Genomic DNA, 24,210 nt, shown 5'->3' on the forward strand with positions numbered 1-24,210 from the left:
AGTAGGAAGGAGACTTGCTCATTGCACGACCTATCCGTGAGATTGGCGATTGAGTCGGAAGCTCGGTGAATCGACCGCACCTTGGCTACCTTTGAGGACCTCGCTGTCATGGCACCGGTCACTCTCCCACCATCATTCTTCAACTCGTTCTGGTCACCAGACTATCGGACTGGTCTGGAAGTGTTGTTCAAGCAGCTGGATCAGGGATGTACAGAGAACAATGACATTGTGGCGTTCATCGAGGTCAGTCAGTCAGTCAGCACCTCACCTCCGGTTCCAACCTCGAAGAGCCCGAGTGTGCATCAAGCGATTCGCGGCTAGCTCGGTCCCTTGGCGGAACAATACTGATGCTTGATCTTTGCCTTGCAGTCCCAAGCCAAAGGTCATCAGGCTCTTGCAGATACGCTCTCTACACCTCCTTTATCACATACCAACACGACATCTTCCCTTCAGCATTCCTTACTCTCCCTACGTGGTGCTTCGGCGGCTCGAGGTCAAGTCCACCAAGATCTCGCCGAGGAGCTGGGGAGCAAAGTATCAGGATTCAAACAGTGGAAAGACAAGCATGAGAGTAGGGTCGGGATAGGAAAAGAAGAGCTACTCAGTCGGAGTGGTATCATTGCGATTTGGGAGAAGGACGTTCAAAGGTTGATGACGGTACGTGCCCGACCGAAATGAAAGGAAGAGTTTGAAACGATGAGGCTTACTTGAATCCAGTTGCGACAGACTCACTGGGTCAAATCTCGCGCCGCAGACGATAGCGAGGATGAGTAAGTTCTCGTGTATTCTGTTTGACTTCTTCTGCTGACGGTGATGCAGTGCCAAATTTGCTCCGTCCACCATGACTCCCTCGTCATCTACTTCAACGTCTGCTCCGTCTGATCCCTCCTTGAAAGAGACATCACCCACAACTTATACAAGTGGTGTCAATAGCGTCCTTCGTCGATCCGGCACAGTGGCAGACCGGATCAATGCCAAACTCCGAGATGCCAACGTCTCGTCGAACAGAATTACCTCGATTGACGGTAAAGAGCTGCCCCCGCCTCCTTCGGAATTTGCCAGTCCTGGATCACCTACCCGAGAAGAACCGTTCATTCCACCTTCGGACCCTAACGGTAAACCCATGATCAATGGTGGGAGTGGAACGGCTGGCAAGGGCTCGTCAGAGAGAGACAAAGAGCCAGACATTCCTCAACCTCCTATTCTCTTGTCTGGTCTTGCTTTACCTTTTCAAGCCCTTCATGACCTCTTCAATCGATTCTCCGCGTACCTTTTGACAAACCCTGCTCCTCTTTCCGACACCTCCCAGTATCCCAAGTCCAACGCCGCCAGATTGAGTCGCCAACGAACCAATCTGCTCGGCACGCACGAAAAGACTTTCAATGGGGAAGAAATGGTTCAATGGTTAAGAGACAATGTAGAAGGCTTTGGAGGCGACTATGATCGGTCCCTCGACGCAGCTGAAGAGCTCTATCGGATGGGTCACGTCGTTCGCATAGGGGTCGGGAGAGGATTCGACCCCGGATACGATACGTACTACACGCTCAAGACCAAAGCTCAGTCGGGAAACGTATTGACATCGGCTCTCTCGCCTACGACAAACGCCAACATTCAAAGTATGATGAAGCATCTGATACCCGGGGCTTTGGCAGGTGACGATGAACCTCAACATGTCAAGCTCCGGCGAGAAGCGACGAAAGCCGATGAAGCTTACCGCGAGGGTGTAGCGGTGGTTGAGGAGAGAAGGCTCGAAATGGAAGAAAGAATCGAGAGGGGTCTGAGGACCTGGGAACGATGGGAGAGAGAAAGACTAGCAATCGTCAAGTCGGGTGAGCCACTACCACTCATCGGGCGAGAGGCTCAGCTCATACTTGTCCAGTCCTGAAGCAGTACGGCGAGGCCATTGCCCGTCACGCCCCCCGGATCTCAGCACTTACAGACTCAACCGCCCTCTCAGTTGAAGCATTTAACCCAGATGCAGACCTCAAAGCTCTCATCGAAGGAAACCGTACTGGACCTTTCAGACCTCAGCCTCACACGTACGATTCGATCGACGTTCCCGATGTCAATTTCGGTATCGACCTCCGAAAGTGGTCAGGGGAACTCGGTTGGAAGGGCATGATGAATGCGCCTCAAAGACCAAAAGGTTCCATACCGGAAGTCTTGGAGATATTACTCAGGTGTCTGGGGGAGACGTACGAGTCTCTACCAGATGATGGTGGGCAATTAGACTCGGTATCAGGTCAAGGTGCTGATAGATATTTTAGAGCGCCGCAAATCGTGGATTTATGAGGTCCCACTGGTCGAGACTCATGCTCTTCGAAGTCGAATCAATAGCGCTCACGCTTCTCGCGAAGAAATCGAGGCCTCTATTAAGCAGTTCAACGTACCTGTCATCGCAGGGACCATCAAGTTGTATCTCCTTGAATTGAACCCACCAGTCATGGGATGGGAGGGTTGGGAAGATGCCAAGGCGGTGTATCCTCAAAGTGAGCAGCAGCTTCGCGTGTAAGCCATCATCAGCTGATGGGAATTGCTAGTCGGAGCGGACCAAGAGCGAGACGTCACTAGCGCTTTGACTTCTGTCCTCACTCGCCTTCCTGGCATTCACCTCTATGTTCTCAATGCTATCGTCAAGCACTTTGTAGAGTGAGTTAGATCGGTTTCTCAGATGAGATATTGATCCTGTCCCTAGCCTCATCGCCAACACGAAATCAGACGAGCCGACTGATAATTACATCACCAAGTTGTCTCTGTCTGTCGGAAGATGTAAGCGGGATCATGAGTTTGAGATTCTCCGCTAACACGATTATCATCACAGGTATTCTGCGCCCACAATACGAAACGGAGTTGACCTTTGGCGATCGAACACCATCTCTATTCCTCGCTGATTTGATCAAAAACTACACTATCCTTCTCCCGCCCCTTGTTGACAAAAAGAAGAAGGACTCGGAACGCATCATGCCGGTGCGAAAGAGGACTGCTCTCGTGGATCAACGGATGTCAAGATCGTCCATGGGCGGCACCTCAGGGCCGTCTCTGTCCTTGGGCCTTGGAGGTGCAGTAATGGAGGAGCCTAGCGAGGAAGGACCTTCTCCGCCGATGACCGCCAAGCCCGCTCCTATAGTCACTCGAGATTACAGCTCGAGTCAGGCGACAACACCATCAAAGATCGGGACTCAGGCTCGTCCTCCTGCACCTGTGGAGATGCCAAGTCCACCAGACTCACCGACGACAGAAGAGCCCTTCGTCCCGCCTTCTCATCCGACCTATCAAGATCAACAGGAACCACCTTCTGTTCCGGCACCTGACGACAAAGAGGTCCTATCGTCCCCTTCCGAGGCTGCTTTCGTAACGGAAAGTCCAGGCGGTGCATCCGGGCTCAAAAGAGCCACTTCAGGTGAAGCATCGTCCAGACTTCGTGGGCCCCGCGGTGCTCGCGGACCCAGACCTGCACCTGGCAGAGTGGTCAGCGGGGCTCAAGTAGCCGGCATCACGCCAGTAGCGGGATCTCATAGCGCAGGTAACAGCGCAGATGGACACTCAGATGTGGAAGCGGCACTGTCCGGTACCGCGGCGTCAGGGGCAGCCACCGGGAATGGTGCAGCAACTGTGGGCGGGCTTAAACGCGGGACGAGAGTGCATAAGACCGGCGGATCGGTCAGTCAAGCCATAGCAGATCTAGAAGGGAGATCGAGATGAGGACGATGGCGTTTAGCGGATTGGCCAGGTGCCAGAGACTGAGACTGTGTCCAATAACGAGAGATGAATGTAGAGTTTATGATCACAGGCCTCTATTAGCCGGGTTACCGGTGAATCCGGACTAGACCGACAACGAGGTTGGGGTCGTATTCTTTGATGTGGAGATAGATCTGTCATCTGCTGATCAGAGCTCCGGCTCCTGAGAACTGCAGCTACTCGTTGAGAGCTCGGAGTAAAGATGAGCAAATCGCAGCTCTCCGTTTTGGAATGTGAGACGCTCCTATTAAAACGCTCAGTAACGCTTGTCGCTTACTGCATCTATATAGGCGACCGGATATTGACCGCTCCTGGGTCCGTTTTGGAGATGGAAGAACGTATCTTGCACGGTAGAAAAGTCAGGACATGGAAGCATGTGAGTGAGGAAGCGAGAACACCAGGCGGTACAGTGCTAGCTTAGCTTTCCCTGCCTACTCAAAGAGGGCTGGCTCTGAATTGAAGCCAACTATTCCTCCTTCACTGACGTCCTATACCAGTGTCCGCCAACATTCCGATCGTATTTCCTTGAGAGCTGTACCAAGTATACGTCCCGGACTTTCTTGTCTTCCCCTGTAGAGCCCTCCGGACGTCAAGAATGGACATTTGGACAGGTCGTCGAGGAAAGTCTGAAATTAGCAGGATGGATGAAGTCTCGAGGTCTAGGGATAGGTAGTCGGATAGCCATTGGAGGAGGGAACAGCGCGGGGTGAGTGCAGGCGGGCCTAAGTCTGAATGATGGACATCTTTGCCTTGTAATTTCTCCTCACTAACGAGCCCTTTGCCCACAGCTGGATCATTGCATTCGTCGCCGTCCATCTCATCGGAGGTATAGCCGTAGCTCTTAACGCCTGGTTGTAAGTGTATTGGTTGCGAATAGCCCCCGGGTACCTCGGCTCACGTCCGCTTCAAGACCTTTGGACTCGTTGGTCTATTGCCTGGAATTAACAAAGCCCGCTTTGGTCCTGGTCGACGCCAGACTGGCAGAGTTGCTTGACCCTGCCGTTTTGACCCTGCGCAGAAAAGGCATGGGGGAGGTGAGACTCAATGGTCGACTGTTCGCCTGTATTGATGAGCGTCAGGTGTACTGCTGGTCAGATACAACGCATCTCGCCAAGCGTCTAAAACGTATACAGGCATGTAGGATTAGTGAATTGATTGGCTGATCACATTCAGAGCCTGAGTGCAAAGATGAGTTGCTCTCCGGAGCAGCTTCGGCAGATCAAAGATGGCACATCACTGGATGACCTGAATCCAGAGTCTGATGCAATCATTTTCTTTACATCTGGGTCAATTCTCATCTCATACAGAACCTGCTGCCCAATGCTGATCGTCCTCTAGCACTGGAGGCCGACCCAAAGCTGTACTGAGCACTCAGCGCATGGCATTGACGAATCTATGGTCCGGTCTGGTCGGTGAGTCCCCTTGTAAGCCAATGGGATTCTCTACGTATCGAGTTCATGTCCACGCAGCACCGATAAGAGCCGCATTGCGAGCCGGCGTCACCCCACCGCCAATGCCCAAGCCGACGGACCCTCAGAAGATCGTCTTACTCGCGGTCCCACTCTTCCACGTCACTGGCTGCTTATCGTGGTTGATGCGGGCGTTCTTCACCGGCAATAAGATGATTATGATGTCTCGATGGAGCATCCATGAAGCTGTGAGCTTGATACAGAGTCAGAAAGTCACTGTAATCGGAGGGTGAGACGTGCAGAAACTGCATGCACAGGAAGATCGCTGACGCGAAGTTTCCAAGTGTGCCTGCTATCGTCTCGGAGATCCTAGAGAGTCCTGCGTTGGACAAAAATTATTCGTTCGAAACTGTGTTCTATGGTGGTGCTCCGCCAAGTAGGGAGCTCGCGAATGAGGTCAAAAGGCGATGGCCAAAGACTGGATTGTGAGCTACAATATCCTAGGCGTAGAGGAGGGAAGGCTGAGAACAAACCAGAGTGCAAGGCTACGGTATGACAGAAACGAACGCCTATGTCTGTTCGGTTGCTGGAGCAGATTACGTTCTCCGAGTGAGTTATCACGATCTGCAGTCTATTGAGCTTGGCTGACAAATTACTTTCAGCCTGATACCACGTAGGTACTTCCAGATTAATCCGGTCGCTCATTGCCTCGCAGAGGCCCAGCCGTTCCAGTCTGCGACGTACGGATAGCAGATCCAAGAACAGGCAGAGCTTTGCCGCCTGGATCTCCTGGCCTTTTGATGGTGCACGGTCCACAAGTCATGAAAGGCTACTACAATGACCCGAGTGAGTCTGTGACTTCTGGTCTGATGAGATAGCTCTATCTGACGCAGATGTCAGAGGCCACCTCCAAAGTGATCGACCAGGATGGGTGGCTAGATACGGGCGATATCGCTGTGCTGGATCACGAAGGGTTCATATACATTAAAGATAGGGGTGAGTCAGGAGCAAAGTGAGGCAGGATGGCGAAAAGGCTCACACACCTGTAGCGAAGGATATCATCATCCGTGGCGGAGAAAATGTGAGCCAAGGTCACAGTCTAGCATTGCAACCCTGTTGAAACCCCCCTTCCGCCAGATCGCGTCAAGTGATGTTGAAAACGCACTCTACGCTCATCCCGGAGTGCTCGAGGCAGCCGCGATAAGTGTTCCTGACAAGCGACTGGGCGAGAAAGTTGGTGCTATCGTGTCGGTCCGCAGCGACTGGACGGGTCGAGTCACCGAGGAGAGCTTGTTAGAGGACGTCAAGAGCCGGTGAGCCCTGGTAGACAGCGTCAATGGCCCGAAGCTCATGTCTATTGTGTCAGACTCGGCAAGCCCGCTTGGCCATCTATAATTCTCATTTCGAATGATCCATTGCGTGAGGTCGTCTTCTCACCCCTCTCGTGGTTCCAGATGCTGATGTGGTTAGCGCACAATGTCAATGGTAAAGTGGTCAAACGAGACCTGAGGCCCATGCTGGTCGAAGCTTGGGAGAAGCGAAAGCGTGTGGACGCTGGCAGACTCAGATCCAAGCTATGAATGGATCTATGGTGATATGACGTGGAGGTCCGAGCGTTCTTCTTCCCCACGCTCGCATCTTGACAGGGTTTCGCCACTGTCAATGTTGGATTGGGTACTGACAGAACGGTCACTCACTCTTCTCTATGAGTCAAGCTCATTTCACTGCTCACTTACTTGAAGGGAGACGGATCCAGAGGTCAGAGATGCTAGAGGTCGCCTGACCTCTCCGCTGCTCCGATGGACGCGACTTCCGAGGACTCTGTCTCTGTCCGCCTCGATCCCTTGTCGCAGCAGTCCGAGACCCCCGATCCATCCATATTTCCCGTGGACCCGCTCCCGTGGTGGTCGAATATAAAGATGGTCAGAAATCGGGAAGCCGACTTTGACCTGGAGACTGAAGACCCGCTGGTTCTTGAATTGAAAATCAAGCGAGAGAAGAGGAAAGCTCGCCGATCATATCATTCTCTCAGTGGAAAGCCATGTTTTACCGCAATAACGGCCGACAACAAATCATGTTTCCGCACCCCGTCCTCCCTTACTGCCCTCCTGGAAACAAAAGTCAAAGTCGAATCAGCCTCCTATGCAAAAGATTACAAGACGCTACGATCCGCTCCAGCTCCAGCTCCAAGTAATGACGACAACGACGATAGTGACATTGAACTTCTCGAATCTGCTCCGGAGTCCTTTTCTAATCGCGTTCTTGCGAACCTGCCTCAACGTCATCGAGCGCGATCAGTCACAATCCTCCCGAGAAAGCGAACATCATCAGATGCGACGTCCTTGTTCCTCGATGATCCGCCAGATCAGCCTTTCGAAGTCGTCTTCATCCCTTCAAAAGGCTTTGGTCTACGCGCGACAAGAGACATCTCAATCGGCTCAGTCATTGTTCAGGAAGCGCCATTCTTGTCCTACACCGCGGAGGAGGGTCATGACACGGTAAAGGCTTGGCTGAATGATTCTTCAATGGATGACGAAGACCCGACTAGAGCCGCACGGCTAATCCTGTTCTTAAGCTTCACTGGGACTGTGCCAGGAATTGATGATCTGGTCGAGCGCATATTGGAGACCAACGAGATCGTCTGTGAGGAACGGCCTAGTCCTAAAGAAGATGAAGGAGAAGAATCCCACATGTTCAGTGACGATACGACAGACGAAGTTGATCGACTCCTGGATGCCAAGACCTTCTCCAAATTTGGCTTATTCAAGTATATCTCGATGGCTTGTCATTCGTGTGCGCCTAATGCAGGATGGCGATGGCATGAAGACCAGGGCCAACTCGGCAAGTGTCGAGAATGACACAAGACACGCAGATCGACTGACTCTTCTCAGCGCTTGTGGCTCATCGAGACATTGAAGCAGGTCAGGAGATTACCGCATCGTACTTGGATCCGCCTGAACTTCGTCAGTCACGCGACTGGCGGAGGGACAAACTGAGAAATAACTTTGGTTTCGACTGCGCATGCGACGCATGTGCTCTGCACGATAGAGACACCGCTCTGAAGCGATACAGAGACTTGTGTGCCCAATGGAAGTTTGCAGCCTCCAACGACGACGCACTGTTCGAGTTTGTCGCGGACAAGGTTGACAGTCTTCAGATCGTAGAGGAATCCCTGGACCTCCTCGACAAGCTGAAACGCTTTCAAGGTCGTGAAGAACTTTTCATGCTCAGATTCTGTATCTACGCAGCTTGGAAAGATACGGTGTCGGCCAAGAATGCAGCAACGGAATGTTTCCAGTATTCTTGTATTGTGGATGGACAGAAGAGGGCCAAATGGAGTGACTGTGCAGCTTATGCCGAAGATCCCTCCCGTTGGCAGCACTGGGGAATGTATCATGTGAGGCTGCAGCTCTGTCATTGGGCTGATTTTCCTGCAGACCAAGCATCAATGCTATGACGACTCGGATTACGAGGATCTGGACGACGACGAACAAAAGTCAGAGAGATGTCATTCGCCCCACCCTGTCAGCAAGAGAAGAAGAAAGAGGAAGATACGCTGAGCTGCTTCGCTTCGCCCCCCTTTGAGTCGTCTGCTCGGTCTATATTTTATTCACATGTGGCCTTGTAAACAAACAAGCAAAACTCTTCGAAGAAACGAAGCCGCGAGTGGTGCTGTCATATGTACTGTAGATGCAGCACGATCATATACGGAAGCAATAATGCATATAAGATGAAACTCGTGGTTGCCACTAGCCCTGTTTATAGCCTCCAACGTATTCGTTCCACAGCTTACCGCAGTCGACATTGGCACCGAGCCTCGCGCACATGAGGAACGCTCCACTGAGTTTACGGTTCAGGGAGTATGTCTCGGATGGAGGAGGGGTCAGTCGATATTTGAGCATGACCGGAATGAGCGCTCGGACGGAATCGGTGATGGTCTGATTCGCAAAGGCGTATGCACCCCTAGTCGAGAATGGAGATGCGATGAGAGCCATTGAATCGAGATGCGCTTTGAGCATTTCCTTGAGTCGCATCAGCAGCTTGTGCTAGGTCCAAGAGGATCAGTGTACTCACCTCGTTCTCTTCGCCCGTGAGATATCCCAAATTCTCACTCTCATCTTTCATGGCTGTCCGATCTCCTCTCAGCGCCGCATCTAGAAGACGAAACCACCCGTCCATGAACTCCTTGGTGTACTCTCTCGATGCGCCAAAGTCGATCAAAGTGATTTTGCCAGCAGAGGAGTCGTACAGGAAGTTGGCCCAGTTAGGGTCGGTCTGCATGAACCGGAAATGGAAAAGTTCCTGCAGGCATAGGCGAAGGATATTCTCCCCGATCTGGCAAGGGTCAGTCATGACTGTTAACAGGTCTGACCGTAACTAATCACCTTGTCCCTGGTTTCCTGTGACATGCCTTTCATCCGACTGAGGGGTTTGCCCTTTGCCCATTCCGTCGTCAATACCTTTCCGGTAGTCGCCTCGTCAACAACTTGAGGGATAACGAAGAAATCGTCATTAGCCAGCAGCTTGCCGAACCGTCGGCCTGCAGCGCCTTCACGAACGTAATCGCATTCGTCTTCCAGCTCTCGGCGCATAACGGCAATCGTGTTTTGGAGGTACATTCCCTTCGGTAGTAGTGATGATGTTCGAAGGAGAACGGACAGATTATTCAAGTCAGAATGAATGGATGAGGCGATACCTGGGAACTGAATCTTGACAGCTATCGGTTGACCTGACGAAGCCAGGACGCCACGGTGGACTTGACCTATTGATGCTGATGCGATGGGTGTACGGTCGAAGGAGGAGAAAAGGGATTGCCATTCTGATCCGAGCTCGGAAGACATGACTTGCTGAGGATTGGATCAGTCGGCTGCTGCTTTCTTGTTATCGTGTAACTCACGTCCATCTGCCATTCTGGCATATAATTGGCATGTGCCTGCACTTGCTGTAGGACTTGCTCAATTTCGGGCGGTAGCAAGTGGTTGTCTGGTAGCTGTCAATCTTGTGTGGAAAAGCCGCGTGGGTCCGTCTCACCTTGTATACTCATGAATTGCCCCAGCTTCAACGCAGCGCCTCGCATGCGACCTAACGAGGCTACGAGCCGTCTGATGTTTGCATCGCTCATGAAAACACTGCCTTTACCAGCATTGCCTCCCGCCGTGCGACGGATCGATTCACTCGCTGCGCCGAGCGACATCGATGCGGCAAGTGCTACCGGGGGCAATCAGCTCGCAGAGGATTAGGGAAACACAGCTCTGCTTACATCCATAGTGCAACAGTCTGCCTATTCTGGACGAGGGTACCTTGGATGCCCTCATGACGACCGGAGGCTGTGTATTTCAGCTTCATCCGATCAAAAACAATGCCCCACTTACCTCATCGTCTTCTGTATCGACCAAGGTGGTATCCTCCGCCGTTGTGGTGACGTCTGAGGAGGGTGCTGGTTTCATACCGACGACTTTCATGTGATCCTCCATGTTGGTCGCAGGAACAATTGGGCTTGGCAGTGAGGGTGTAGGCTCGTCCTTGAATGCATCCGCCTGAAATGTTTTCGGCACTGAAGTCGGGCGTGCATAGGCTTTCGAGGGTCCTGCTCCAGGTGTACTGATGCCTTCGTCTAACGGCGATGGCTGGATTCTGGAAGGACTCTCCAGTGTAGCATGCGTTGCCGTGGATGCGGATGGAAGGGAAGGTGATTTCTTTGAGACGATCTTCACGTCATTCCCACTGGGCGAGCTTGATGCCTCCTTCGCGCTGCTTTTGACTTTGGCCGTTGAACCTGAGCCTGTCGGGACTGGCGGTAACGCCACAGCAGGTGCTCGTGAGGGAGCGACGCCCCCCGAAGGCGATTCAAGGTCTTTGGCAGATACACCTGTCATGATAGATCCCATAGACCTCCCAGGCGGCTCTACTGTCCGTTGCTGAGCTCCCAGAGTACCTTCCCGCTTAGCGTCCAGCGCCGTGCTCTGACGCAGTTGTCCATCAACATCCTCAGCCCTTGCTTTCCCTTTACTAGCTGTCCGAAGCGAAGAGGAAGCTGCGGCTTCCTCCAGTTGGATCTGAGCTGTCCTCACAGCTACTCTTATCAGAGCCGACAGCATCTGAGCGCGATTTCCACACGGTGAACTGAGGATATAGGTTCACTGGAATGGCATTTCGTCTCGAAACATTGGATCGATCGGACAAGTCGGGACGGAAGCAAATTTATTCCGGCAACGCGGGGCAAAATGCAGCAGATGGCAGCTGTACCTGCTGTTCAACGACAATATCAACCATGAGTCAATTGAGGAGTAGTATGAGCAGACTCAGAACTCTGAGTAGTCGAGAGGTCTGTTCCAATGTTCAGCTCTCTTCAAGTAAGCACTTCATAGCTCTCGGTCGAAGTCACGGCGAGCTCACTCAATGGTCCACTTTAGCCATTCGGCGAGGTGCGAGGAGCTTTGGCAGCGGCACGTCCGGTCGAGCAGGCGGGGGTCTACGGTCAGGAGTAGTGCTCTCTGCTAGTATCATTGCAGGTCTCGGAGCTGCTCTGGTTTATTCGCAGAGCAATAGCGTAAGTACTATTCGTATCAACATTAAGCTCATCGACTCAATAGGTGGCACATTGCGATGGCGCGCCAGCTCTTTCCGTTGTGGATAGCTACGGGAGACCTTGGAAACCCGTCGATGCTCTAGAGCAAGATGATCCGAAAGTGAGCTTCGGACGTAGACGTAGCGGGTGGATCGGCTCAAGTGAACACACTGCAGAATGTCATGCGGATCCGGATGGCTCTCTGGGTCAAAGCTCTACAGGATCACATTGTCACTTCTCTCGAGGCCATCGAGTCATCACATCCTCCAGGACCTCTGGAAGTCTCGCCATCGACCACTGGACCCAAAAAGTTTTTCCGAGATGCCTGGATCAGACCTGAAGGAGGTGAAGGCTCATCCTGCGTCTTGAGCGGTGGTCGTGTGTTTGAGAAAGCAGGCGTCAACATTTCGATCGTTCATGGCAAGCTGCCCACTCCAGCTCAGAAAGCTATGAAATCTGAACATGCCGATATACCCATCTCTGAGAAACCGATACCATTCTGGGCCACAGGGTTGTCAATCGTCATTCACCCCAGAAATCCTCATGTACCAACCATCCATCTAAACATTCGATACTTTGAATTGGAGCGGGATGATGGATCGGACGAACCTCTGGCATGGTGGTTTGGAGGAGGCACAGATTTGACCCCTTCCTACCTCGATACTGACGACGTGAAATACTTTCACAAGACGTTGAAATCAGCTTGCGACGCTCACAACACAAAGTATTGGCCGAAATTCAAAGACTGGTGCGATAAATACTTTTACATTCCACATCGACAAGAATCAAGAGGTGTAGGCGGTATCTTTTTCGATGACCTTAATACGAGCAGCCCTTTGAATGGATCAGCCAAGCCAACTCAGGACGAGTTGTTCGACTTTGTCAAAACCATGTCGGGAGCCTTCTTGCCAGCGTACCTGCCCATCGTCCTCAAGAACAAAGACAAAGCTTGGACGGATGAGGAGAGGAGGTGGCAGCTTCTCAGAAGGGGTAGATATGTTGAGTTCAACTTGGGATATGATCGAGGTACAAAGTTTGGCTTGGCCACTCCCGGAGCGAGAATAGAAAGTATCTTGATGAGGTGAGGGGATTTGAGTGGCGCTGTCACGGCAAATCTCTACTGACACTTGTGCAGTTTACCAGAGACGGCTAGATGGGAGTACCAATCTGATATGGGCAAACCGGGTACGAAGGAAGGCGAATTGATAGACGTTCTGAAAAAGCCCAGGGAATGGGCATAGATCTTGGGCAACATGTGACGACACAACCAATTCGTACAGCAACATGGAGAAGCTCCTCACTCTTCTTGGCGAGATCCGATGCATAATGCTAGACGTCAACAGGCGCAGATTTCCTTTGCATCGCTCGAGACATAAAAACCAAAGATAGGGCAGATTGACAGTACAAATTATTTACAAGGTGATAATCTCTACTCAACAAGGTCCTGATCATGCTCCCACGCGAGGCGTAGCCTCAGATAATGACGTTGCGCTCAGCGTCATGGGAGTGCCTGGCGGCAATTTTCGTGCTGTCCCCGGTGCGCCAGGCAACGGTGACCTTGCTATACGCTTTGACGGTGACATGGCAGGGTCTCGTCTGGGAACTGCTTGAGTGGTGAGATCCTTGTTGTCAATAGCAATTGATTTCGTGCACTAAAGAGTGTCAGCATGCCAAGGGATGACCGATCGTTGCGGACCCACATTTGAGGTCTTGTAGATGCCTACGAGACGATGCGCAAGCTCGAACATGTCATTTCGCAGAGAGATAACAATACTGCGAAAACACTCAGCTAGGGAACGTCATGAGATTCTGGCAACTCACAATTGAGCAGCCTGCGTTTTGGACTGGATGTAGTTGGCGACAATGGACACATTCTTGAAGTCCAAAGCTGCGTCAATTTCGTCCATAAAGTACAGAGGAGTGGGCTATGTAGCTCATAAGCATGTTTGCCGAGGCGACTGCCCAAAACTCACTTTGAAGACATGTAGGGCGAAGACCAGCGCTAGTGAAGCGAGGGTCTTTTCACCACCTGACAAGTTGGCAATGGCACGCCAAGACTTCTTTGGGGGCATGATGGACAGCACGACACCTGGCATGAGTCAGCATGGTGAGGCGGTTCGGAGTAGAAGGCTATAAACACACCTTCGGAGAAAGGGTCCATAGAATCTATCAACTCGATCTCTGCATTTCCACCCATTGTAATCATCTAATTGTGAGTTAGCTGCATTATTCCATGCTGACGCGGATACGGGCCCACCTGATACATCTCCTTGAGCTTGATACTGATCGCCGAGAAGCCAGCCATGAATTCGTCTAGTCTGACTTTGCGCAAGTCATCGTATCGTTTCTTCGCAGCATCTCGTTGCGACGTGACCGCTTCCATATCCCTTGCTCGATCCAAGAATTCGGCTTCCCGCCTCCTGTATTCCGCAAGGACGGTGAGATTAGGCTTGGCTTTGCCGATTTCCTCTATGACGGTGTCAGCGGAAGTTGCTTGAGCCAAGCATGTACTCGCCTTCAAGCTGAGTGATTTCCGCGTTCAGCATCTCCTTGTCAACGGCCCGGAGCTCATCAGGACTGTACTCGGCCAGCTCGTGGGATTCTTTTTCACGCTTCTGTTTGGGAGCAGGCCGTTCGTCTTCGCCAGCAGGACCTCCATCCACACTCGCTTGTCGAGCGGGATCCTCGACAGGCTCCTCTTCCTCGTCTTCGTCCTCCTCACTGCAGTGGTATGAGCGTCGACTCTGACCCTAGATTCAGTGCTTACTCTATATACGCCAGCTCGAGTTCGGCGTGACGCTTCTTCCAGTGTTTGAGCTTATCACTACTGTCCTTTTGTACCCGTTGACTATCCTCAATTTTCTGTTTGATGTCCATCTGCGTTTCCGTATCAGCTGCGATCCGCCTACTTGCCTCGAGCCGGGCCCACCTCCAGTTTCCGGAAAGCATTGATATCTGCCAATTTCTCATCCAGCTCGGTCTTGCTTTGAGCCAGGTCCTCCTGGACATCGGTACTCGCGTCCTGAGCCTCTTGCACCTTTTCACGCAAGACGGTAAGATCGGCGGTACACGCTTGAAGATCTCTTTCCACGACCTCAAGCTCTCCGTCTGCTTCTGCCAGCTTGGTACCGTTCGCCTCCAAGGCTTTCGCAAGCTTGACGATATCCCGCTCGGCCTTAGTCTGACCCACTTCGGCCTTAGTGATACTCTCGTTGGCGAGATCGAGGAGACCTTTAGTGGTGGACACCTTGGATTGACATGACCGTAATCGGACGCCGCCTACTTCCATGATCTTCTCTTGAAGATCTTTAATTTGTGACTGGATCACTGCGGCTTCCTCGCGAAGCTTGTCTGCCTCTCCAGTGAGCGATGCGATCTGCTTGTCCAAAATCTTGACACGGGCCTCATCTGCAGCGTCCGGCTCACTGTCGGATCTGTACCAGAGATAAGCCTCCGAAATCATTGTCCGAGTCAGAACTCACTGCAACTCTTTCAGTCGTTTCTCTGCCTCCGCAATTCTCTTCGTGGCGGTCTGAACATCTAGCTCAATCTTCTCCATGGCAATCTCAATTTCCGGCAGACGCCTTCTGAATCCGTTGAGTTCCGCTTCTGCAGACTTTCTGCCGCCTTGGAATGCAGCCAGCTCCTGCTCCGCCGCCGCGAACTCCCTTTCATACCGAGCTACCACCTCCGGAGCCACTTTGTCTGCGGTAAATTTACTGCTCATTCCACCACGGGAGACCTTGTTACCACCTCCAGACATTGTACCAGAGGGATCGATGAGCTGGCCAGCCAAAGTAACTACTCGCCAACGTTTCTTGCCGTACCCGATTCGCTGAGCTTGGGCGAGATCCTCCGCCACCAGAGTGTTTGAGACACCTTTGAAGAAGGCAGGAGCAAATCTGGGATCTTTGGGCTTGATGAGATCGAACAGTCTCGGAACGTTTTCAGGTGTTTCTATCCTTGACAGATCTCTCGGTGGCAATTTCTCCAGAACCATGAAAGAGGCACGACCAATATTGCCTTTCCGCAGATGTTCGATGCAGGCTTGACCCTGCTCCACAGTGTCGACCACCAAGTTGTTCAGTGCTCCACACGCGGTCGTCACCGCCACGTCGTATTTGTCATCAATGACACCGAGGTCCCCCAGGCGGCCCTGATGCAAGTCAGCGGACGCCGATGGGACTATCCCGGCACTCACGTGGAAGCCCTTGATCCTGCCCTGGTCCTTGAGCTTGTTCAAACCGCTCAACACGGCGTTCTCCGATTTGTCCTCTGCGAGCGAAGCCCTGGCATCGTCCATCTTCTGTCTCGCGGATGAAAGTTTGGCGCGCAATTGCTCGCCTTGAGCCGTCATCGACTGAGATGATGGTCATCTGGGATCCTTGTTCGCAAAAACGGCGAGACACACCTCTATACCCTGCTCGCCACCTGCGAGGGCCTTTTTGACCTTGACGGCTTCTTTCTTGAGCTCCTCATACTCCTCATGCTTGCTTCCGTCCCCTTTTCTGAGGGATTCCAGATTTCTTCGAGCTTCATCCAGAGCTGCTGCAGCGCTCGACGCCTTCTCGACTAGCATGTCCCGCTCAGATTGAGCTACGTCGATGGCAGACTGCTTCTCGCTTATTTTCGCTGTCCAAGGCTCTAGCTCGCGTTGCTTGACTTCGATCTTATCGGTGAACTCGTCCGTTTTGTCTAGAAACACGGGTCAGTGGAGGCTGGTGACATTATGGGTCGGTTCGATCACCTTTCAGGCTGTCTCTGACCTCTTCTAGCTCCGCTTCTTCTGCGGCCAATTTGGTCTCGAGAGTCGTCACCTTATTACGATTCGCCTCCAGCTCAGAGGTCAAATTATCGATCGTCGCCTGAGCTTCGGACCGTGCGTGACCATCCTCCAGAGGTCGTAAGCATGACTGAAATTCCGTTCAAGCTGTAGTCTCACCTCTGCAATCGTCTTCTTCAATTTTTTCTGCTTCGTGGACAAGTGCTTCTTCTTCTCCTGGAGCCCGACTTCTTCCTTCTCGAATTTCTTGGAGTCCTTAACGAGTGCGTCCGTAAGACGTTTGACGTCCTGATTTTGGTGTCAGCCTTGCCGGGGAGCAGTATCATCCACAAGTACGCACTTCGAACGCTGCCAGCTTCTCATCATAGCCTTTCTGCAGGTCGTCAATCTCGGTTAGATGACCGGCATTCTTCTGCTGCTCCTCGGCCAGTTGAGCCGTCAAAGATTGCTACGCCGCATAAGATCGTGTGCTGGTGATCATAAATTGGTCACTCACGATCGCGCTGGAAGTGATGTCAAGGTTGTTCTGCAGAGTGTACATGTGAAATTGCCAAAGCAAAGACTTCTTCCTCGTGAGCTCGTTCGAGTCGCGAAGAAAGCCTTCGGCCTCTTGCTTCTTTTCCTGTTGCAGTGTCAGTCCTTTTCGGAGAGCGAGACCGCTCGAAACCCACCTCTAGAGCGGCCTTTTCTCTTTCAACGACTCGTAAACGGTTCATCTTCTCTCCTCTTTCCTCGTTTAATGTCTCCACCTCTGCATTTGCCTGTTCAATCGGTTCCTTGTATCGCGTTGTTCCGATGATGTCCTCGAGGTACTCAAGCAGTCCGTCTTCGTGCTCATTCTGCGCTTTTGCCTTCATCTGCGCGATAGATTCGACTTCTCCCTGGACGACGTCAGATGATTTTTCCTATGGTTTTTTCTCAGCTACGCACTTGGAGAATCAAGAATCGATTGTGGTCCAAGTCTATGCCTTTGCCCTTGAGCAATGCCGTGACTTCGCCGAAAGAGCTTGTCCTATCGTTGATGGTGTACTTTGATGAGTTGTTGCGATACGCAGTCCGGGTGACAACCAGCTGTGAGTTTGGCACTAGAAGGAAATCGTTCACTCCGGGCTGTCGGGGGTTAGCTCAGGTCAGTCCGGCCGTCATTCTGTTCCCACCAGATCAACAATCTCCCTGAACCAAACTTCCACCGAGCATGACTCGAGTCCTTCTTTGCCCGCTGAGTTGTGTATCAATTCGCTGAGCTTTCCTTGACGCATTTTGCTCGCTCTGTATCCGAAGACAAACAAAAGAGCGTCGATAGTGTTACTCTTCCCACTTCCGTTCGGTCCGACGATCGCACTGAAAGATTTGTGGAACGGTCCGATTTCCTGTCTTCCAGCATAACTCTTAAAGTTGACCAGGACCAATTTGTGAATGGTCAATCGCGGTTTAGGTTTGGCCGAGGGCTGAGGCTGCGATTGATTTTGACTTGGTCCCGGGGTCGGCGGCGGCCCAAGGCGAGATGCAGAGGGCGTACGACCCGGCGTAGGTGGTGGAATGTTGACGAGAGGTGGAGGTGAGCCAGACGTCGAGTCTAGTCTGATAGTACGTTCCGCCTCCTCGACGTCCATTTCCGAGTCTGTATCGAGTCGCAACCTTGGTATGGGAGGTCTACCTTTCATCTCGATTGGGACTTGGGTTTCAGATATAGGGGCAGGCGCCAGCATAGCATCTTCAGCAGGCTCGTCATCTTCACCGTTAATTGGGGAGATAGGTTGTCGAACAGCACCAGAGACTGCTCTTGGAGGTGCTGGAGTTTTTTCATTGTCGGTCATGTCTGCCAATGCCTCACTCGCATTTGGAGGCATCGCAGCTCCATGTTGAGACGATGGCTCGCCGCCTTCGATTGGCTCTTCTTCCTCGTCTTCTTCGGAGTGCACAATCTTCTTCGCCTTTCCAGCTTTGGTCTGATTCTTGGCGCCCGACACCACCCTACGACCTCGAGCCTTTGGCGCTGCAATCACCTCCTCTTCTTCCTCTTCTTCCTCCTCATTGACCTCTACTTCTTCTTCGTCTTCGTCCTCCTCCAATACAGACTTTGCTGTCGTATCTCCATCCGCAGACTCCATCTCAGAAGCGTTCGAGGAGATAGAAGCTGCAGACGATATCCTTGTACTTCTTCGACGGCCCGTAGCAGCCACCGGCTTAGCAATGGCCTTCGGCGGTTTTCCTCTCCCGACCATCGCAACAGCCTGTCTGGATGCAGATTTCTTTAATGTCGCTGGTACCTGCTCGTCCTCCTCGTCCTCCAGACCTCCAGCCAATTCATCATCGGACGCAGAAGGTGTAGGTGAGACGACCCGTTTAGTTCGTCGAGGAGGCGCAGCGGCCGTTGTACGTGTCGAGACCGGGGCCTTCGTCGACGCAGAAGCCGTCGAAGTCCTTGCTGATCTTCTCGGCGGCATCTTGTGCCGTTCAAACCCTAGTGAACCAGCTGGGAGAGCAGATCCTAGGTGAATACTAGACGATAACTTCGTGTCAATATAATGGCGGTTTGTTGATTTTGTCACCCGACGCGTCTCAACGATGAGAATGATTACGTCATCAATTTGTACACGAAGAGTATCTTACATCCAGCTGTGTGACCCTCTGACTTCCAGTGAATGAGTCTGTCCAGACCTATCTATATGATCTACTCTACGATGCTATCTACCGTACTTCATGTGCAGCCGCCATGCTGCTTGCCTGATCCAGTCTTTGCTATGGAAGAAGATGCTACGTACGAGAGAAACAATGCTACGATGGGAGAAGAGCCGGAACGCGGGGTATCGATGCTGGTGTTGCCTACAAGAAATGTCCTGGACGTCTGGAGCTTGGGGTATAGATGGCGGCTGGGTATGTTGCGAGATATCTCAAAGGGTATAGGATGCTTGTATGGGCCGTGTATCGTGAGGTCCATGTTGACGGATGTCGGAATCAAACCTCATATCGCTCGGCTAATCTTTGACGGATGACTGGCGGGAACGAGACGACGGTCTGGTCCCAAGTGGGTCCGAGACCGTTCTTGAAGCCTTGAAGTATCTGAGATCCCCGTCATTGGCTGTCGAGCGTGCTAAGGATAATACTCACGGTGCGGAACATGCCATCTAACTGGGCTGAGGGATGCTGCCATTTACAGACAGCGTTGCAGAACCAGACAAAGCTCTGTAATGACTTAAGTCCGCTGCTTAATACAAAGTGCGCCACTCACCTGCTCTATACCTGATGGATTGGCACTGATCATCATGCAGAATCCACGGAACGCCGAATCTTTTTCTTCGTTGTCCTTGATCTCCCACAAAGCGGTGCACCAAGCCTGAGCGAATGTAGGGAGACCAGGAGCAACGGTAGCAGGAGCGACCAGACCCAGACGACCGATGGTCACTGCTGCATTTTCTGCAAGTGATTTCGGGGCTTTCGGATTCAGTAAGATAGGGACTAAACGCTGTATCAAGCCTGGAATGAAGGGATCCAGGGCAGCGGAATCGCCGTTGTACTGGAGAGCGATCTCTCCAGTCGCCCAAGCTGCGTTGTTGCAGACTGAAACGCAGTCAGGCATGGGGTCAACCACGATCTGCTCGGTGACAAAAGGCATGAGGGTTGAGATCGCTGGTTTGAGAATGGGGAAACAGGAGATGGCCATGTCACCGAGAAGAGCATGCGCTGACTGGCGGATCGGAGGCTCCCAGTGCTGCAAAGCGTCAGCCGCTGAGCATGCGTCAATGCAAGCGCTCACCGTAAGACACGAGGCCAGCAAATTGAGCAGAGGGGGCTCGGTCGTGGCGATGAGCTGATGCATGTGGTCTCCTAGACCTTGTGTCAAACCAGAGAGCAGGTCCAGGGCGACGACGATAAACGTGTGATCTGGCTCCTCGTTGTTGTCAGGGTCTTGCTGGAAAACCTGGAACTGCTGGAGGCATGTCTGAATGATGGTCAGACAACGCTGGTAGACTGGCTGCGTATAGGGCGCAAATGCTGGTCCAGCGGCGATCGAAACGGATGATAGGCACTGATGACAAATTGAGTCAAGATTCAAATACAGTAGCTCTTGCTCACCTCGAGAAGGGGAACCAAATCATTATCGTTGTCGCTCAACTTGACCCATCTTTCAATGAGCGGTGGCATCAGAATCTCAAGGTACAATGGTGCGCCAAGAGCAGATCCGACCGAGTCGGCAAGCGTTCCCAAGGCGTCGTACAGGATAAGCAAATTCTTCTGCTGGTACTTGTTGAATGCAAAGGTGAGATTGCGGAGGATGGGTTCGAGATATGGAACAATTTGCGCTCCGGCTTCTTCCTCCAAGGTTGCAAATGCACTGCATCCGGCTTCTTGCACACGCTTATTCCCGTCAAGCACCATTTGCAGGAGTCCTTCCATCGCCGGGATGAAAAAGCGTGTTTTGTCCTCTGGAGAAGTCTGGACACACCAGCTGGAGTATCGGCCAAGCGACCAGCAGGTGATCGAGCGGATGAGAGCCTTGTACGTCAGGGCAGATCTGAATGGTCAGCCTCACCTTGGTGTCTTTCAAAGACTGGATCAGCCAGGGCACTAGCTGGGGCAGATGCGGCTCCAGGCCATCAATGCAACCTGTGGCACAGTCAGCACAGTGGTAGATATGTTGCTACAGGTCCACCAGCTCACCCTCCGCTATTGCGCCCAGAGCCAAGATTCCGCACTCCCGCTCTGTCCAAGTCTCGCTGAAAAGCCTCTCCTTAAGGTACGGCAACAAAATCTCCAGTAGATCATTTCCAAACGATACCGCCATGACATCAAGAGCGGCGGCTGAACACTTTCGGATATTCCACTCTCCAGCTGAATCGTCCTCTTCATCCGAATCATAATCCTCGTCTTCCTCATCATCTTCGTCCTCGAGGGCCTTGTCGCCAGCTTCTCTCGACTTTCCAGCACCTCCAGTGGCGGATGATGATGGGTCGTTGGTTTCGTGCGAGGCATGGACTTTTGACGAGTAAGTCTTGGGCTTGATGTCTGTCTCCTTGTCCGGTACAGCTTCATCGTCCTCGTCGACATCGAGGTAGAGTAAATCGTACTCTGAGTAGACCATTCCCTGTAGAAGCAACGGTGCAATCTTCGCCAAGTGTGGTCTGAGCTGGTCCTTCAGATTTTGATCTTCCGCAAAAGTGAGCCAAAACTCGCAAGCCTCCAAGGCTACCGTTTCGTCGGCATCCTTTGTACAGTAGGCGATATAGTTGACCACATTGTTCATCTCTGGGACCAACTTGTCGGCACGCGTATTGAGGATGAGTCCGAGAGCGGCGCATACCAGGCGGCGTACGTCCGAGTTATCGTCTGCGGCCCGTTCGAACAAGGATTGGATGTAAAGGTCGATGTTGGCGGTGACGGCAGGTACACGAATGACGCATAGCGCCTGCATGATCTCGAGGCAATAAATTCGGATTTTGGCATGAGAATGGGATGTGAATTTGATGAACTCTGGAACGAGGTGATCCAGCAAGTTTCTGCCTTGGATCGTAAAGTCGAGTTTGTGTGGGCAATCCTCGCAGATCTTTTCCAGGGTATTGAAGGACCCCTGATCGAGAAGTCAGAGAGTGCGTCCCTCAGACATGACCCACCTCGACGACATTGATATCCTGCGCAGACATTCCCTTTGTCACAGCATCCAGAGCCTCTGGCCATGCTCCAGCTTCCTCATTGCTCAGCAAACTGCAGATGACCGTTCCGACCGTCTGTCTGATCATTGTATCCCCATCTTCTAAACCTCTCAGTATAGTAGCTTTGACATATGCCATAGCTCTCTCGTCTGCTTCTCCAGAGGTAGGACCCGTTCGTTGATTGACTGAGTTTTTCAACAAGAGTCCAGCAATGGCTCGATGCGAGTCCTCTTCACCCGTCGCAAAGATGAGGACATGAGCAAGATAAGCGAGGAAATCGGGGACAAATCGAAGTTGTTCTAACCGCTGTGTGCCCGGGAATGGTCAGCAAATAAGTAACGAGGATGATCGGTGGGCAGGACTAGGGTATATGGGTCTCAAGAGACTTGGACTCACCTGAGCGACCGCTTTCTGCACCTCTGTATTCCCACTTGACGTCTGCCTCAGCATCGCGAGGACCTCATTGAGGCCCTCTTGCTGAGGCTGCCAACTCATGGCTGCTGTGCTAGCGAGAGAGGGGTTTTGGACAAGGGAGTTGCAGTTGATCTGAACAGGTGTCGCTGTTAGTCGGCGTACCTGAGGCGAGTACAAGGAGTCGAGCTAGGTAAGAGAGCACTCTGTGATGAGCTCTGCAGGTGACTCGTGTGTGAGGTCCTAGAACGATGACAATGGATTCAAACGCTCTGGCTAGCGAATGCTACCTGGAACGAGAGACGAGCACAAATTCTGCCCCTGCGGTGAGGCGGAAGCAAATTTTCAAATAGCGCAAGCGCACCTTTGAAGGACGGAGGGGGGGCATGGTGTTCTCAGAGGCTATGCATGCAGATCAGGCAGCGACTAGGGCTGCTTTTCAACTTCAGGGGGAGGAGCACCATCGCCTAAGCCCTCTGGTAGGTTGGATTCTCCATGTACAAGTCCCTCATCCACCCTAGGCGCACTATCGGCCACCTCGGCGTTGGCTGGAGCCTCTCCCATCTCAACGTCTCCGGTCGCAGGCTCAGGCAATTTGACAGCGATACCTGCGTCGGATGTTCCTAGATCACCTTGACCTTCTTCAGTGTGACCAGGAGCGACGTTTGATATTTCCATGGCGTTGCTGGGGATCTCAGTGTGCGTAATAGCCGCAGAGCCAGCAGGTTCGAGTGGTGTAGAGGCATCCGCGAGACTTCGACCTTCAGAGTCCACCGTATCAGGCTTGAGAGTTGATGGGACATTTGAAGGCTCAGGAAGCTCAGTCAATGTCTCCAGCGGTGCTTGGTTGGTCTCGCCAGAGGCGGAGGCTATCGCTTGGTTTTGGTCCAGTTGAGTGGCCTGTGCTGGAACTTCTGCTTGCTGGGAATCTTCTGCGTCCATTCCGCCCTCATCCCCGTCATCATCACCTTCACCTTCTCCGTCCCCTTCATCGTCACCATCGCCATCGCCGTCGCCATCGCCTTCACCGTCCCCATCACCATCACCGTCGCCTTCTCCTTGATCCTCCCCTTCCCCTTCCTCATCCTCATTCTCATTGTCATCCCCTTCATTCATCTCGTCATCTTCGTCGAGCGCCTCCTCGCCCTCATCTTCATGCCCATCCTGTTCATCCTGGGTAGTTTTTAGCTAAAATCTCGTACAAACGGATGGGCGCAAGGTGATCTCACCTTCGGCACTCTGACCCATTTGCAGATCTAGCAACGCGTCAATTTTTCAGACCGCATCTCCCTAGCTAGGTATTCACCTTGTAAGAGCTTTCTGGCTGTAGCCCCGTTGGGGATACCCATGCTTTCTTCCACTTGTGTACACTGACATGAATCGTTAGGAAAGATGTACTACGTTCACATTGCATGGCTCACGGCGTCGCGAGTTGACGCTGATACGCCTCCGAAGCCGTATTGGCAGAGAAACGACCCTGATTGCGGCGGACTGCAGACATCAGCACAAGCAAGGATCAAGAGCATAGTCCTGTCTGCTCACAATGAGACATGATTTCACCCTTGTTCTTTCGAACAGATGAAGGTATTCTGATGATTATTGACAGACGGTTGACAGCGACGGAAGCTTGGTGGCGTTTTGCAACTGCAT

General features: G+C 52.3%; 9 protein-coding genes across 9 annotated transcripts; 4 read left to right on the forward strand and 5 right to left on the reverse strand.

Moving 5' to 3' along the window:
- Positions 1-108: 108 nt before the first annotated feature.
- Positions 109-3,702, forward strand: BD324DRAFT_650511 (hypothetical protein; the record flags this gene model as incomplete). Its single annotated transcript, XM_022018158.1, has 9 exons — positions 109-243; positions 370-657; positions 718-770; positions 820-1,829; positions 1,880-2,218; positions 2,268-2,489; positions 2,541-2,649; positions 2,696-2,769; positions 2,822-3,702. The coding sequence occupies 9 exons, from the start codon at positions 109-111 to the stop codon at positions 3,700-3,702; spliced, it is 3,111 nt and encodes a 1,036-aa protein (XP_021871957.1).
- A 238-nt stretch (positions 3,703-3,940) lies between these two features.
- Positions 3,941-6,727, forward strand: BD324DRAFT_650512 (hypothetical protein; the record flags this gene model as incomplete). The annotated part of the gene is made up of 17 exons (XM_022018159.1): positions 3,941-3,971; positions 4,029-4,114; positions 4,236-4,444; positions 4,527-4,592; positions 4,649-4,772; positions 4,912-5,024; positions 5,077-5,150; positions 5,208-5,436; positions 5,492-5,632; positions 5,684-5,756; positions 5,810-5,820; positions 5,863-5,993; positions 6,048-6,143; positions 6,197-6,228; positions 6,285-6,460; positions 6,514-6,566; positions 6,618-6,727. The coding sequence occupies 17 exons, from the start codon at positions 3,941-3,943 to the stop codon at positions 6,725-6,727; spliced, it is 1,755 nt and encodes a 584-aa protein (XP_021871958.1).
- Positions 6,728-6,895: 168 nt separating this feature from the next.
- On the forward strand, positions 6,896-8,880 carry BD324DRAFT_680841 (hypothetical protein). The gene is made up of 3 exons (XM_022019098.1): positions 6,896-7,988; positions 8,039-8,544; positions 8,585-8,880. Exons 1-3 carry the CDS (start codon positions 6,947-6,949, stop codon positions 8,705-8,707), a joined length of 1,671 nt encoding a protein of 556 aa, XP_021871959.1. The 5' UTR covers positions 6,896-6,946; the 3' UTR covers positions 8,708-8,880.
- Positions 8,731-10,606, reverse strand: BD324DRAFT_411837 (ABC1 family-domain-containing protein). The gene is made up of 6 exons (XM_022012710.1): positions 10,408-10,606; positions 10,179-10,355; positions 10,045-10,130; positions 9,533-9,994; positions 9,222-9,482; positions 8,731-9,169 (listed from the first exon to the last, which is right to left on the reverse strand). Exons 1-6 carry the CDS (start codon positions 10,460-10,462, stop codon positions 8,897-8,899), a joined length of 1,314 nt encoding a protein of 437 aa, XP_021871960.1. The 5' UTR covers positions 10,463-10,606; the 3' UTR covers positions 8,731-8,896.
- A 798-nt stretch (positions 10,607-11,404) lies between these two features.
- Positions 11,405-13,043, forward strand: BD324DRAFT_624028 (Coproporphyrinogen III oxidase). Its single transcript, XM_022015652.1, has 5 exons — positions 11,405-11,500; positions 11,561-11,697; positions 11,741-11,836; positions 11,892-12,796; positions 12,851-13,043. The coding sequence occupies exons 1-5, from the start codon at positions 11,419-11,421 to the stop codon at positions 12,954-12,956; spliced, it is 1,326 nt and encodes a 441-aa protein (XP_021871961.1). The 5' UTR covers positions 11,405-11,418; the 3' UTR covers positions 12,957-13,043.
- BD324DRAFT_411930 (RecF/RecN/SMC N terminal domain-domain-containing protein) lies at positions 12,818-19,086 on the reverse strand. Its single transcript, XM_022012713.1, has 19 exons — positions 17,656-19,086; positions 17,429-17,608; positions 17,170-17,379; positions 16,995-17,120; positions 16,839-16,946; positions 16,658-16,786; positions 16,463-16,607; positions 16,127-16,410; positions 15,917-16,075; positions 15,198-15,871; positions 14,645-15,149; positions 14,483-14,592; positions 14,231-14,436; positions 13,973-14,184; positions 13,858-13,921; positions 13,689-13,804; positions 13,537-13,640; positions 13,416-13,488; positions 12,818-13,367 (listed from the first exon to the last, which is right to left on the reverse strand). Exons 1-19 carry the CDS (start codon positions 18,943-18,945, stop codon positions 13,164-13,166), a joined length of 4,899 nt encoding a protein of 1,632 aa, XP_021871962.1. The 5' UTR covers positions 18,946-19,086; the 3' UTR covers positions 12,818-13,163.
- Positions 19,045-22,644, reverse strand: BD324DRAFT_673296 (putative importin beta-2 subunit; the record flags this gene model as incomplete). The annotated part of the gene is made up of 9 exons (XM_022018940.1): positions 19,045-19,561; positions 19,610-19,684; positions 19,731-20,210; positions 20,256-20,528; positions 20,576-20,995; positions 21,033-21,106; positions 21,161-22,067; positions 22,111-22,455; positions 22,546-22,644. 9 exons carry the CDS (start codon positions 22,642-22,644, stop codon positions 19,457-19,459), a joined length of 2,778 nt encoding a protein of 925 aa, XP_021871963.1. The 3' UTR covers positions 19,045-19,456.
- A 202-nt stretch (positions 22,645-22,846) lies between these two features.
- BD324DRAFT_411915 (hypothetical protein) lies at positions 22,847-23,765 on the reverse strand. Its single transcript, XM_022012712.1, has one exon. The coding sequence runs from the start codon at positions 23,674-23,676 to the stop codon at positions 22,987-22,989; it is 690 nt and encodes a 229-aa protein (XP_021871964.1). The 5' UTR covers positions 23,677-23,765; the 3' UTR covers positions 22,847-22,986.
- Positions 23,766-24,171, reverse strand: BD324DRAFT_411914 (hypothetical protein). The gene is made up of 3 exons (XM_022012711.1): positions 24,103-24,171; positions 23,982-24,051; positions 23,766-23,930 (listed from the first exon to the last, which is right to left on the reverse strand). The coding sequence occupies exons 1-3, from the start codon at positions 24,110-24,112 to the stop codon at positions 23,855-23,857; spliced, it is 156 nt and encodes a 51-aa protein (XP_021871965.1). The 5' UTR covers positions 24,113-24,171; the 3' UTR covers positions 23,766-23,854.
- Between the last annotated feature and the right edge of the window lie 39 nt (positions 24,172-24,210).

Source organism: Kockovaella imperatae, assembly GCF_002102565.1.
Source record: "Kockovaella imperatae strain NRRL Y-17943 chromosome Unknown BD324scaffold_5, whole genome shotgun sequence".
Classification (NCBI taxonomy): Eukaryota; Fungi; Basidiomycota; class Tremellomycetes; order Tremellales; family Cuniculitremaceae; genus Kockovaella; species Kockovaella imperatae.